This window comes from Triturus cristatus, chromosome 12 (genome assembly GCF_964204655.1).
Source record: "Triturus cristatus chromosome 12, aTriCri1.1, whole genome shotgun sequence".
NCBI lineage: Eukaryota > Metazoa > Chordata > Amphibia > Caudata > Salamandridae > Triturus > Triturus cristatus.
The window spans coordinates 158,474,573-158,488,152 of NC_140595.1; the positions used below are offsets into that span (position 1 = coordinate 158,474,573).

The 13,580-nt window shown below is 50.5% G+C and overlaps 1 protein-coding gene across 2 annotated transcripts in view; it reads right to left on the bottom strand.

Moving 5' to 3' along the window:
- PIAS3 (protein inhibitor of activated STAT 3) overlaps positions 1 to 13,580 on the bottom strand; it is a 291,739-nt gene that overhangs the window by 77,188 nt on the left and 200,971 nt on the right. For both annotated transcript variants that reach the window (XM_085639510.1, XM_085639509.1), the window contains exon 7: positions 4,100 to 4,205. In XM_085639510.1, the coding sequence (XP_085495636.1) occupies positions 4,100 to 4,205 (106 nt within the window). The remainder of the gene's footprint in view (positions 1 to 4,099; positions 4,206 to 13,580) is intronic.

The window sequence follows — 13,580 nt, forward strand, 5'->3', positions numbered from 1 at the left end:
AAGACTGACACCCCCGACCTGCGCAGGTGAGCTGCGACCACTGCCATCACCTTCGTGAACACCAGAGGGGCGCTGGTAAAGCCGAAGGGGAGCACGGCAAACTGAAAATGCTCCTGGCCTACTGTGAAGCGCAGGTAACGCCGGTGGGCCGGCAGGACAGGGATGTGAAAATATGCGTCCTGCAAGTCCAACGCTACCATCCAGTCTCCAGGGTCGAGGGCAGCCAAGACCTGAGCCAAAGTCAACATCCTGAACTTCTCCTCCCGGAGGAAGCGATTGACGTTCCTGAGTCCAAGATGGGGCGCAAACGCCCCTTGTCCTTTTTGGGGACCAGAAAGTAGTGGGAATAACAACCACTCCCTACTTCTGGCCCAGGAATGCACTCGATGACCCTCTTGGCCAAGAGGGTCATGACTTCCTGCTGGAGAGTAGCCAAGTGTTCCCCCGACATGTGGTGGTACTGAGGTGGCATGGCTGGAGGGGTGGATAGAAAGGGAAGGGAGTAACCCTTGGGGATGATCTGCAACACCCACTTGTCCAATGTGATAGTGTTCCAGTGGGGGAGGTGATGGCGGATCCTGCCACCCACTGGCATGGGGTGCCCCCCAAAGCTCGGATTAGGAAGGTTTGGAGGTAGAAGCAGCGGGGCGGAGGTAGTCTGACCCCCACGCTGATTCCCAGACCCGCCACTGCAGAAGCCGCGTCCGCGCTGAGGCTGGTTGTGTGCAGGCTTGCTGAAGCAACGTGCCTGACTTGGCCACGAAAGGAACAAAAACCAGGAGTGGCTGGGTTTTTCATGGAAAGACCTAAGGACTTAGCCGTAGTCTGCGAGTCCTTTAAACGCTCCAGCACACTGTCGGCCTTATCGCCAAACAGACAGGTGCCATCAAAGGGCATATCCATGAGGGAGCTTTGTACATCGGGGAGAACCTGGTAGATCTCAACCAGGCGTGGCGACGAAGCACCACAGTCATAGAAATGGCTCTACCCAGTGAGTCTGCGTGTCCAAACCACACCGAATGGCGAACTTAGCCGCATCCTTACCCTCGGCAGCAGCTTGAGACAGCACAGCTTGGGCCTCTTCAGGAGACTGAGGAAACACCTGTGCAACGGCATCCCACACCGCGTAGGAATAGCAGCCCAAGAGGCAAGCGGTGTTCACCGACCGCAGCCAAAAGCTGGCTGAAGAAAACAACCGCTTGCCGAACTGCTCCAGTTTCTTAAGAGTCCTTATCCGGCGGAGCCTTGGGAAAGGCACTCTGGGACGTCGAAGCTAGGATAACCAGGCTCTCGGGCGTAGGATGAGTGGTCAGAAAGGCAGGGTCACCCGGCACTGGGCGATGACGCCTGGTGAGATTCTTATCCACCAGGGCCCCCGTGGCAGGCCGCGACCAAGTGCCCAACAAGACGTCAGTGAGGGCGTCGTTAAATGGCAGCAGGGGCTCCAACGAAGTGGACGCAGTCTGGAGCACCTCAGTTAGGAGATTAGTCTTCAGGGCCACTGTAGGGAGATCAAGGTGGAGGACCTCAGCGGCCCGACGAAGCACCATCGTGTACGAGGCGCCCTCCTCCATGGGAGGCAGAGGAGAGGCAAACCCTGGGTCAGAGGAGAGATCGAGGCTGCCGGCCTCCTCCAACTCGTCCGTCCAGTCCTGCTCAGAGTCACACTGACGAGAAAGAGGGTCCTCGGACCTCTCCCAGTCATCCTCCAGCTCCGCCGCATGCGGGACAGGCTGCGGTGGCAGGGCAGGGACCGGGAAGGAACAAACGGCACTGGGAACGGCGCCGGACGGGGCTGAACTGGCGCTGTGTCCCAGTGCGGATCCCAGGTAGGGACAAAAGTGTCCGAGAACCTGGGCAGGGGCGGGACAAATGGTACCCACTGCGGCGCCGGAGGCGGAGCCGAAGGCGGTGCCGGAGCCGGCAGCGTGGGGCATTGAGGCGCCGTGGCCGGAGCCGCCGACGGCCCGACAGGATCCTGACACGGGACTGCGGGGCCCGAGGGCGCACCGGCGGGAGCCCGAGGCCTAAACAGGCAGTCCAAGGTGGCAAGAAATTCTTGCACCTGAACGGGAGTCGCCCTGGGTAAGGTGGGTAGGCCGCTTGACTTCCGGGCTCCGAACGAGCCGCAGGGGCAGAACCCCTGTCCCCCTTGTCCGCATCCAGGGATCGACAGGGGGACGTCGGAGAGCGACAATGCTTCTTCGACTTCTTTTTGTGTCGTCTCTTACCCGAATCCGAGGGTGAAGACTTGGAGCCCGAGGAGTGATGATGGTGGCCCCACGAGCAGCCCCTGGAGCGGCCCCTGGACCGCGAACGGCACGGGGACGAGTGCCGGACCTCTAACAGCTTCCGGCGCCGCTCCCTCAAGGCCATAGGCCCATGGCCAAACAGTCCTTGCAGGCCCTGGAGTCGTGGTCGCTCTCCAGGCAGTAGAGACAGATTTAGTGGGGGTCCGCCACCGACATATTGCGCCGGCAGGCCCCACAAGACTTAAAGCCAGGCATCCCTGCGGCACCAAACTCAAACTTACAGGAGACAAAAAGATAAGTCAAAAAGTGACTAAGGTACGTGCTCTAACCGGATCTGCGCTTACTGGTGCGGAAAAAGGAAGAACTGACGTCAACGCGCATGGGTGGCGCCTAAGTAGTCTCTGTGACGTCATCTCGGCGCATACGACGCCAGCGACGGATGCGGAGCCGCACGACGCCACCTACTGACGCGCAGGGGTACTGCTAACGAAAAAACCTTCCGGATCCAGTCTGACGCCTGGGGATATTGTAAAATAAAGAATCTATCGCTAACGTGTCTCTTTCAGATTGTTTTTTTAAATCCTGTACTTCTGAAGTGCAGAGGTTGCAGAATGTTTTGCAAGTTTGGGTTGAAGGGAAGAATAGCAGGAACTGATACAATGTTCATTGTTAGGTCAGTTTGTAAGGGCTGATGGTCATCCGTTTTGCTTTCAGAGCTTTACTGGATTTTTCAAAGAAATGTCAAAGATGGTCATCAGAAAGGTTTTATTTTATTGAGAGGAGGGGGTTCCCTTTAAATGTGAGAAATCTCCACCACCCCACAAATCTTTATGCTTTGACAAGTGTATGAAAAGTTGTTTTGAGTAGCCAAATTATCATAAGTTTGGACAGCAACTTACAATAATAGATCTTGGAATTGTGTCTTAAATGTAACATGCTCTAAGGACAGTTCTCTAGAAGAGAATCGATCTGTGCATATCTGGCAAAGAGGCATAAACAAGAAACTCCTGAAGGAATGATTATAAATATTTTCATCACTTTTTAGATTCGGTATCTAGGATCCAATCATGCTTAGTTAATTGATGAATATCATTTATGTAGTTATGAATTGAATATTACATAGTGTGGTATGTAAGCCAACTCACTGTTTGGGTTGGACAGTATGTCTACGCAGACATGTTTTCGGCTCTGTTCTAGACCATGATATGGCTCTGATGTTTGCCTTTAAGGAAGAAGACTAGGGCAGGCCAGGTGCAGTAAAGAAAGAAGCAAATATGAAATATGGACAAGGATTGGGAAGAAGTTTCTAGGTGTTGCCCCTATAGCAGAATATTTTCCAGTGAAGCACATGTGTTTAGTGGTAGAAAGGGCCCTGGAAAGTGTATAAGGCTGGAAAGACTATACAGTTGAACTGGTCTTCTTCCATAGCGGTACAGAATGCCTTCACTAGACTGAGAATGAAATACATTTTTGTTATAGCGCCATCTTTATTGACAATGTTCTGGGATTGTGCACACAGGCAGAGAGTATTTATGGATTCTAATGAAGATCCCTTGATGTACAACCACTTGTGTTGAGCTACTTACGTATGAAAATGTGTTACAAATATTATAAGAGGCAATACCCAAGTGAAACTCTAGAAAACAACATTTTAATCAGCAGATGGTCAGGTTATTGACACTAGGAAGACACAACATTGGCACATTTTGAAGCACTTTACTGTTACCTTTGTTACAGAGAAGGGAAACACAGGAAAGAGTTAGTATTTTCAACGAAGAATCTGATGAAGCTATGCTAAATTACTTAAATTCAATCACAATAAAAGCCTAAAAAGAATATGTACTCACTTAGAGCCCGGGAGTGGTCAGGATTTCGGATTCCCTTGGACCTTAACTTCTGTAGAAGAGTGACTGATGTGAGCTGCTTCACGAGGTACACAGAGAGAGAGTAGTTCTGTGGAAAAAGGACGACAAACTCAAATATTACCTCTATGTGTGATCTGTGCTATTTTAACAAAATGAATATGCTACTTACCAGTATGCATCTGTTCTTGGCATGTAGGGCTGCTGACATTCATATCTGTGCATAGATCGCCGCCTAGTGTTGGGTCCGGATGTTTGCACGTTGTTGTCCTGGAAGAGTCTTCAAAGTATCCTTGGATAGGTGACTCCTCCCCTGGACTACAGTGCGCATGGGCATCCTCTCCATCCTCAGATTGTTTTTCGCCATTGTGGCAGTGATGGAGTAGATACAGAAAGTGATGACCATGCTTACAGTAATTCTGAGAGCTGCAGGTGCTACAGGCGCCGGGGAGGAGGGAGGGCGATATGAATGTCAGCAGCCCTACATGCCAAGAACAGATGCATACTGGTAAGTAGCATATTCAGTTTGAGGCATGTGGGCTGCTGAATTCATATCTGTGCATAGAATATATAGCAGTGCCCTCTTATTAGCGGCGGCTACCAGTGCCAGCTGCAGCGGTCTGAAAAAGAGTTTTGAGAACAGCCTGTCCTACAGCTGCCTGCTGTTTTGATTGCACATCTACACAATAGTGTTTGGTAAATGTATGTGTAGTTGACCAGGTGGCTGCTCTACATATGTCATGCAAAGGAATGTTTCCTAGGAAAGCCATGGAGGCCCCTAACTTACGTGTTGAGTGGGCTCGTGGGGGAATCGTTAAAGTGCGTTTAGCCTTTTGATAGCAAATTTGAATACATTTAACGATCCATCTGGCTATACCTGCTTTGGAGATAGCGTTACCTTTGTGGTGTGGGGCAAAGGCAACGAAAAGTTGATTTGTTTTCCTAAAGGGTTTGGTCCTGTCGATATAATACATGAGGGCCCTTTTCACATCTAGTGTATGGAGTGCCCTTTCTGCGACAGTTTGTGGGTTTTGAAAGAAAACAGGCAGTTCAATAGTTTGATTCATGTGGAACTGCGATACCACCTTGGGCATGAATTTGGGTTTGGTACATAGTACGACCCTGTTGGCGTGAACCTGTATGAATGGCTCTTGGACGGTTAGTGCCTGGAGTTCACTAACTCTTCTTAAAGAAGTTATCGCTACTAGGAAAGCTACTTTCCAGGTAAGGAATTGAATCTCACATGAGTGTAGAGGTTCAAAGGGTGGACACATCAGGCGTGTGAGGACCAAGTTGAGGTTCCACATTGGGGCTGGTGGGTGGCTAGGTGGAATGACTCGTTTGAGTCCTTCCAAGAATGCTTTGATGGCAGGCACTCTGAATAGAGAGAGGTGCTGCCTGGTTTGTAGATAGGCTGATATTGCGGTCAAATGGACACGTATGGAGGTGTACGCCAGATTGCATCGGTATAGGTGTAATAGGTAACAAATAATGTTTTGGATGGATGCGTCTAGCGGGTTAATGTCATTATTATTGCAATAAATGACGAACCTCTTCCATTTGGCTGCATAGCAAGCTCTGGTAGTGGGTCTCCTGGCCTCCTTAATGATGTCCATACAGTCAGGTGGCAGGTTTAGGTAGCCAAACTCTAGGACCTCAGGAGCCAGATTGCCAGGTTCAGCTGTTGCGGATCTGGGTGCTGAATCTCTCCATGGTTCTGCGTCAAATGCTCGGGTTTGACCCGCAGCCTTTGATGCGGCACCACGGAAAGTTCGAGAAAGGTGGTGTACCACGGCTGGCGTGCCCACGTTGGAGCAACCAGGACGAGTGTCAGTGAGTGTTGTCTGAGTTTGCGTGCCACCAGCGGTATCAGTGGTGCTGGGGGAAAAGCGTACGCAAATCTGCCGGACCAGTTCATCCATATCGCATTGCCCTGCGACTGCGGATGTGGGAACCTGGCGGCAAAGCTTTGGCATTTTGCGTTTTCGCTTGTCGCGAATAGGTCTATCTCTGGATGACCCCACTGCTGGAAGTACGGTTGGAGTACTGATGGGTGTAACTCCCACTCGTGCATCTGGTGGCTGTGTCTGCTGAGCAGATCCGCCATCTGGTTGTCCTTGCCGGGGAGGTGTTCTGCCATGAGGAACATGTTCCTCTAAATGGCCCACTTCCACATGCTCTGAGCCAGATGAGACAACTGTGGAGAGTGTGTTCCTCCCTGCTTCTGTATGTAGTACATGGCAGTCATGTTGTCCGTCCGGATCAACACGACTTTGTTGCACAAGTGTACTTTGAATGCTTTCATAGCGAGGAAGATTGCCATCAGCTCTAGAAGGTTGATGTGCATCTTCTTTTGTTGTTGTGTCCATAGTCCCTGCACTGTGTAATGGAGTACATGAGCTCCCCATCCCTGGAGAGACGCATCCGCCGTCAGTATTATCTGTGGGACAGGCTCTTGGAACGGTCGGCCCTTGCAAAGGTTTTGTGGATTCCACCAATGCAGAGAGTTGTATGCCCGACCGCTCACCAACACTAGGTCTTTCAACTGTCCTTGAGCCTGATTCCACTGACGTGCTAAGCACTCCTGAAGCGGGCGCATATGTAGTCTCGCGTGTGGGACTATGAAGATGCAGGAGGCCATCATGCCTATCAACTGCATGAACACTCGCGCGGGAAGGGAGTGTTGTGGTTTGAACTTGGAAATCAGCATTTGCATGCTGTTGATTCTCACTAAATTTGGCTGAGCTGTGGCCGCCAGAGTGTCTATAGTCGCACCGAGGTACTGTTGTACGTGTGCGGGCTGGAGATGGGATTTTGGGTAATTTAGTGAGAACCCCAGACTGTGAAGGAGGTGGATGGTGCGGGACATGTGGCTGGCACATTGCTGGGCTGACTTCGCTTGAACGAGCCAGTCGTCCAGGTAAGGGTAGACGTGTATGTGCTGCCTCCGTAGATGTGCCGCCACAGTAGCTAGGCACTTCGTGAACACCCTGGGTGCTGTTGTCACGCCGAAGGGAAGGACTTTGAATTGGTAGTGCTGCCCTTGAATAGTGAACCTGAGGTCTTTTTTGTGTGAGGGGTGAATGGGTATGTGGAAATACGCATCCTTGAGGTCCAGTGTGGCCAGAAAGTCTCCCTGCTTGAGCAGCGGGAGGACTTGCTGTAGAGTGAGCATGTGAAAATGCTCGGAAAAAATGTACTGTTCAGGGGTCTCAGGTCTAATATAGGTCTGAGTGACCCGTCCTTTTTCGGTATTAAAAAGTACAGGGAGTACACCCCCGTACCTTGCTCGTGGACGGGTACGACCTCTATTGCGCCTTTTAGAAGCATACTTTGCACCTCCTGCTGTAAGAGCGTTAAGTGCTCTGAGGACATAGGACGGTTTTTTGGAGGTATTGTGGGTGGAGTGGAGGTTAGTTCTAGACAGTAACCGTATTTGACAATATCTTTGACCCACCTGTCCGTGGTGATGGAGTTCCACGTGGACAGGAACCTTTGTAGCCTTCCCCCGACAGGTGTTATGTGGTCGGGAGGAAGGGAGAGGGCGTCACTGCTTGTTCTTGGGAGAGGACCTGGTGTTGCCGTAGCCGCGTCCTCTGCCCTTTGTGCTGGAGCCACGATATCCACCCCGGGTGTTTTTATCGTAGGTGTTTTGTGTGTTGCCCTTGTTGTATGTTTGCTGTGACCCCTGTCTTCTACCTGCTCCTCTATTTCCGGGGCGACGAAAGGAGCCGCTCCGAAAGGACTGCGTCTGTAGGGCCCCCATGGACTTTGCAGTGTCCGTGTCCTTTTTTAATTTTCTCCAGGGTGGTGTCAACCTCCGGCCCGAATAAGTAGTCGGAGTTGACAGGTTGGTTGAGGATGTTATTTTGTACCTCTGGTTTGAATCCGGAGATTCGCAACCAGGCGTGTCGTCGCAACATGACGCTAGTGTTTATGGCTCTGGCAGCTGTATCCGCGGCATCCAGTGCACACTTAATGGATGCATTTGTGAGCAGTTGTCCCTCCCTGATGAGGATCTCTGCACCTTCTTTGTATTGGTCAGGGAGATGTTGGAGTAGTTGCTCTAATGTGTCGTAGTGCGCTCGATCGTAGCGAGCGAGGAGCGCCTGAGTATTGGCAATGCGCCATATGTTAGCTGCCTGGGCGGCAACCCGTTTGCCAGAGGTCTCTAGTACCTTGGACTCTTTGTCCGGGGGAGGAGCATCACCTGTTGTTTGCGAGTGTGCCCTCTTGCGAGCATTCGCAACGACAATGGAATCCAGAGGTAATTGGCCTCTAATGTAAGTAGGGTCCCCAGGCGCTGATCTGTATTTCTTGTCGATCCTGGGGTTTATCACTCTTGCCCTGGTGGGTTCCTTGAAGATGTCCTTTGCTGGTTTGAGGACCCCCTTTAACATGGGCAGAGTTTTTATATTCCTTTCTGAGGATGCGAAAGTATCCATGAGAAAGTCGTCCTCGATGGTGTCAGAGTGAAGTTGCACCCCATGATTGGCCGCAGCACGTTCATTTAGAGCAATTCGGCGGCAGTGTCCTCTGTGGGAGATGTTTTTGCTCCATAGAGTTGCGGGTCCTGTGCATCCATAGGTGCACCTGGGTCTACAGGGTCATCCCAAGCTTGATCAGGGTCCTGTTGGCCATCAGGGTCCATCCCTCCAGGGTAGGGCACTTGGTCGCCCATGTAGTCCTCCAACGCATCCGTGTCGGAGTGTGTGGGAGAGAAGCATTGTGGATCCTGGTAGGGTGAATGGAAAGGTTCGTAAAGAACTGGTTCCGAAGCCACTGGCAGCTTTCTCTTAAGTGGGATCCGGAAGGAGTCCAAAGCTGGCTCAGAAGTTATTCTCCTTTTGTGGATAATCATCCTGCCGGTGTCGGCGTCGATGATATGCGATGGAGACGTCTCCGCAGAGCGTTCGGCAGGCGTGATCGTGGTGTGGGTGACCCGTGTCCTGATTTGGAACAGTTTCGGGGCCGTGGATGGTGGCAGGCCAAAAGTAATGTTGGCTGGTGCCGAAGAGGCTGTTGGAGCTTTTATTGGCTCGGAGCCCGACGTGTCCTGGAGGACAGTTTTGTTTTTGGTGCGTTGCGCAGCAACGGGTGGCACCTGGAGCGCCCTTGATTCCTTTGCGCCGACCGGTTCTGTGGAGGCGGGTGTGGACTTTTTCGGCGCCGGTGAGTCGTGGAGTCGAGGGGCGGGAATGGCCGTCGACGCCTTCGATGAGTGTGGCTTTGGTGTTGCCGTCGAAGCGGTGGGAGACGCGGCAGGTAGTTTGACCTTTGGGGTCGGAGCCGATTGCGTCGGTGCCGGGAGCCGAGTAGGTTTGGTGGCACCGAAGGTCTTTTTCCGTATGTCGACTCCGACGTCGGCCGCTTCAAGCTCGGCACCGAAGTCTCGTTCATTGCGCTCGGTGCCGACGGGTTTTGCTGGCGTCGAAGATGTGTAGGGCCTCGATCCGACCAGCGCCAACTTTCGGTTTCGGTTTCAGTTGAACCAATACAGCTTTTGGTTTCGGTTTCGAAGAAGGGAAACCAGCCGGTTTGGGCATTAATGGCTGCCGCTGAATGTCCGAGGCCGGGCCCGAGGGCGGGGCCGAAGAACTGCGGGATAGGTCTTGGGTAAGGCCCGAAGGCGATCCCTCGACCGGAGCCATAGACTGTTGCACTGGGATTTCCTCAGTCTGAACGGGTAGGCCTTGCTCGTCATCGGAGCTACTCTCTTCGGCCCCTAAGGCCTCATTGTAGTCTCCTACCTCGGTGTCGTCTTCATCTCTGCGAAAGAGTGTTTCGTCGACGTTTTCCGATCCGGGGTCATGTTCGGAAGCGGGACTGGAGGGTAGGTTCTCCACTTCTTCGACATCTTCGGTCTCGGCGCTGAAGATGTCGGCCGGGGCCGGTGCCGCTTACTGCGCCTCGAGTCTCGCCGCTCGTCGATTCCGGAGAGTCTTCTTGGATCGAAATCGGGCACAGGCCATACATGTAGATTCGTCTTGATCCGGTGAAAGGCATTTGTTGCACACCGGATGGACGTCGATGTGTGGATATTTCGCATTGCATACAGGGCACCGCTTGAATGGTGTCCTCGATTCCATCGTCGATGTCGGGTCGATGGTCGGGTAAGATGCGAAAAAGTTGGTTCTGGAAGTTAGTAAACTAACAAAGATACTATCGATACCGATCGGGAACAGTACCGACGCGAACTAGAGGCCTTTTGGCCTGGAAAGAGTTTTTCCTAACTTGAGTCAAGATAAGCACATCCAAACCCAATGGCGGAAAAAAACAATCTGAGGATGGAGAGGATGCCCATGCGCACTGTAGTCCAGGGGAGGAGTCACTTATCCAAGGATACTTCGAAGACTCTTCCAGGACAACAACGTGCAAACATCCGGACCCAACACTAGGCGGCGATCTATGCACAGATATGAATTCAGCAGCCCACATGCCTCGAACGTGAATTTATTAACTGCACAGTATTTTGTGAACACATTTTTCACTTCATATATAGGGATGTAGAAGCATATCATAGAATTAATCTATTACAGTTATATTTGTCAGGCATTTGAAGTTGTATTGCGAGACTTTTAAAGAATATCTGGTAAAGAGAAGCTTAAAATTCTACCTTTTCCCAACTGGATAATGTCTGTACACAAGTGATGGCAGTCAATGGTGGTAATACCTAAATGCCTCCTATTCCCACCAAAACATTCAATAATGTAGACGTTTAAAGAGATACTATGTTCTGGCACATTGTTTTGTTTCCTTGCTAGTGAGAACAAACAATAACTTGTTGGCCCAGCTTGTAGATTACAATTATAATAACATTTAGTCTAAACACATCAAAAAAAAGTATCTTGAGCTAGAGCCAAGTACATACTGTATAGAGCTGGGACTACGCCCTGAAAGAATTATTCTGATGACGGCAACCATGTCAATTATGCTCTTTTGATAAAGAAAGGTCAGAACATTTCTTACTATGTAGACTTTTTTTTACCTTTGATTGTTTTGGTACTATCTGGATTTGGAATTAATTGGCAACGTAAAATGTACAAAATAGTAAGTAATAAGTAAGTCATTTGTAAGTGTAAGAAATAGGATTATAATTTGGGGCGGGTGACTGCCCACCTCATTGAATAATCACAACCCTTGTCAGGGTGAACCTTCAAACTCACTATATTAACCTGAGCTCAATCCCCTGGTACGTATGGGACAGAGCAGACAGGCGTAACTCAGGGCAATGTATAAAGCATTTGTAAAGTACCAAAAAAGTAATTAAGTCAAAATGCAAAACAATAGTAATCCCAAACTAATTAGAAAATCAGAGTAAAATTGTGAGAAAATGCTGCCATATGCGGACGAGGACTCGCCTTTTACCGCCACGTTCTGTCCAAACACCGGCAAGTGACACGAAAAGCTAATGATCGCTCCTCCCCCCCTACAGGATACCGAGGAAGAGAACGGAGGACCCAACGAATGGGAGAAGAGAGAACAACCGGAAGAGGTGGGACAACCCTCCTTAAGGGGAGGGACTCGCGAAGAGGAGGCAGGGAACCCAGAAGACGCTGAAGGTGTTGAGTCGGGTGAGGGGACGGAGAAGGAGCCACGGGAAGAACCAGAGGACAAGTAAGACGCAGGAGGAACCGAGGACAGTGGGGAAGACGCGGAGCGGTGGTCCGAAGACTGGTGGATGCCCCCCGGAGGACGCTGATAAGCCGCCGCAACTCTGGAGAGTTGCGGCAGATGCGGTGAGTGTTCCAACCAGGGACAGGAGGGGAGAAACGGGAGAACTGGCCAGGAAACGAATCGAGGCACAACTCGCTCTTGCACAAACGCTCACCTGCTCATGTCACGAAGGGGAGGGGGGAGAGAAGGTATCTCTAAAGAGTCTTGGGTTCTGTATAAAGTCTCGCTTCAGACTGCAGACTTCCTGACTGAGGAATTCGGCTTAGCTCATTTTTTAGGGGAGAAGGTCCGGTAACTATACCAACCTCGAGTGTTAAGAGGGGGTCTACAGTGGTTTTGTTTCTTTTATTTTTTTTCTCTCTCCTTCCTTGTTTTGACTGCCCCTCCGTAGAAGAAAGAATCACCTAGGCGTTGCTTTCTACTTCTCTTTCTCCATTTTTTTCCCCACTTCGGGTGTGGTGACGGTAGAACATTATTAGAGACAGAACAGTCCATTGACCGCTCTTTCCTTCTCTTTGAGAAACTCCGGGACGGCTGTCACCATACGAAGATCCTGGGAGACTGCCCGCGAAGAGGAGGACGAGACCGAACAGCCACCTGACTGCCCATGATTCTGCCACCTACGAGTTTACATATATAATTTTGTGAACGATATAATAAACCTTCAACATTCATACATCAATCAGGCCTCCTAGTTTCCATTTTCGCCCGTCCCTCCGACAAAAATGTAATACACAAAATGACAAAAATCTATTAAGAGGAACCGGATATACAAATGTTTACAGTGTGAAGTAAGAATAGCGTCAATACACTAGGCACTAATGATAGTCTATGGGGGAGGTACACCAGGACAAAGATGTAATTTCAGGCTGACCATCATGGGGGGGCGGTCAGATACACTAACTTGGTCAAAGATTTTACCTTCTGACTTGGGGCTCGTTTTATATATGGCTGGTATATATACTCTGTCGCAACAGTAAGGCACAGTAAAATAGCTATGCTCCCTCTGCCAGGAGAGAAGACTCCTGTAGCGAGGGAAGCATTACTTTTTCTGCTCAGAAAAAAGTTTTTCTTTATGAAAAGAAAAAAAAATACTGTTTGCTACAGGGCTAGGTCCTTCTGACCCAAAATGCATTGACAGAAACTGCTGTGACGGCGGTTCCTGCCAAGGCCTTTATAAATGACTACCTGCTTGGCGGTCATTTATAATTGTAGTGGGTGGTCTGTCAGTCATGGGGACAGAGTAATTTACTCCGTTCTCGTGGCGGAACAGCGGGCCACCTGCAGTTATAAAAATCGTCCCCTAGTCTGTTACGCTATAATCCACCACTAGATTTCACTTCTAAGGCCCCCCAGGACCTCATTGGAGGTACTTAGATACTCACAGGGTGTCAGGCAGAGGCCAACAGCATGGCCTGTCCTGGTACAGTCGCTAGTAGTCAGCTGGGTACTTCCAGGAAAAGCCCTCTTGCAGCTTGCTGTATCCATGTAGTCACATCTGTGGTCAGCCAACTGACCCTTGGAGACGACCTCTTTGTCCTGTGTACAAGAGTGAGTGGGTCCAGTACTTCGGGGCTCCTCTAAGGTCACAGACAGGAGGTCCAGTCCTCTTCTGATCATCAGCAAATCCAAAAAGTGTTCTTGAGGAAGGATCCTGGGGATGGCACAGTTAACTAGTGTGTATCTAGTGACTCCTGCCCACTTCATAACCAATGGTTTCCGGGGCTAACCCTACCCAATATTTCAGTAGTTCCTCATGCCCAATATGCTATGTCACAGCATTTTCAAT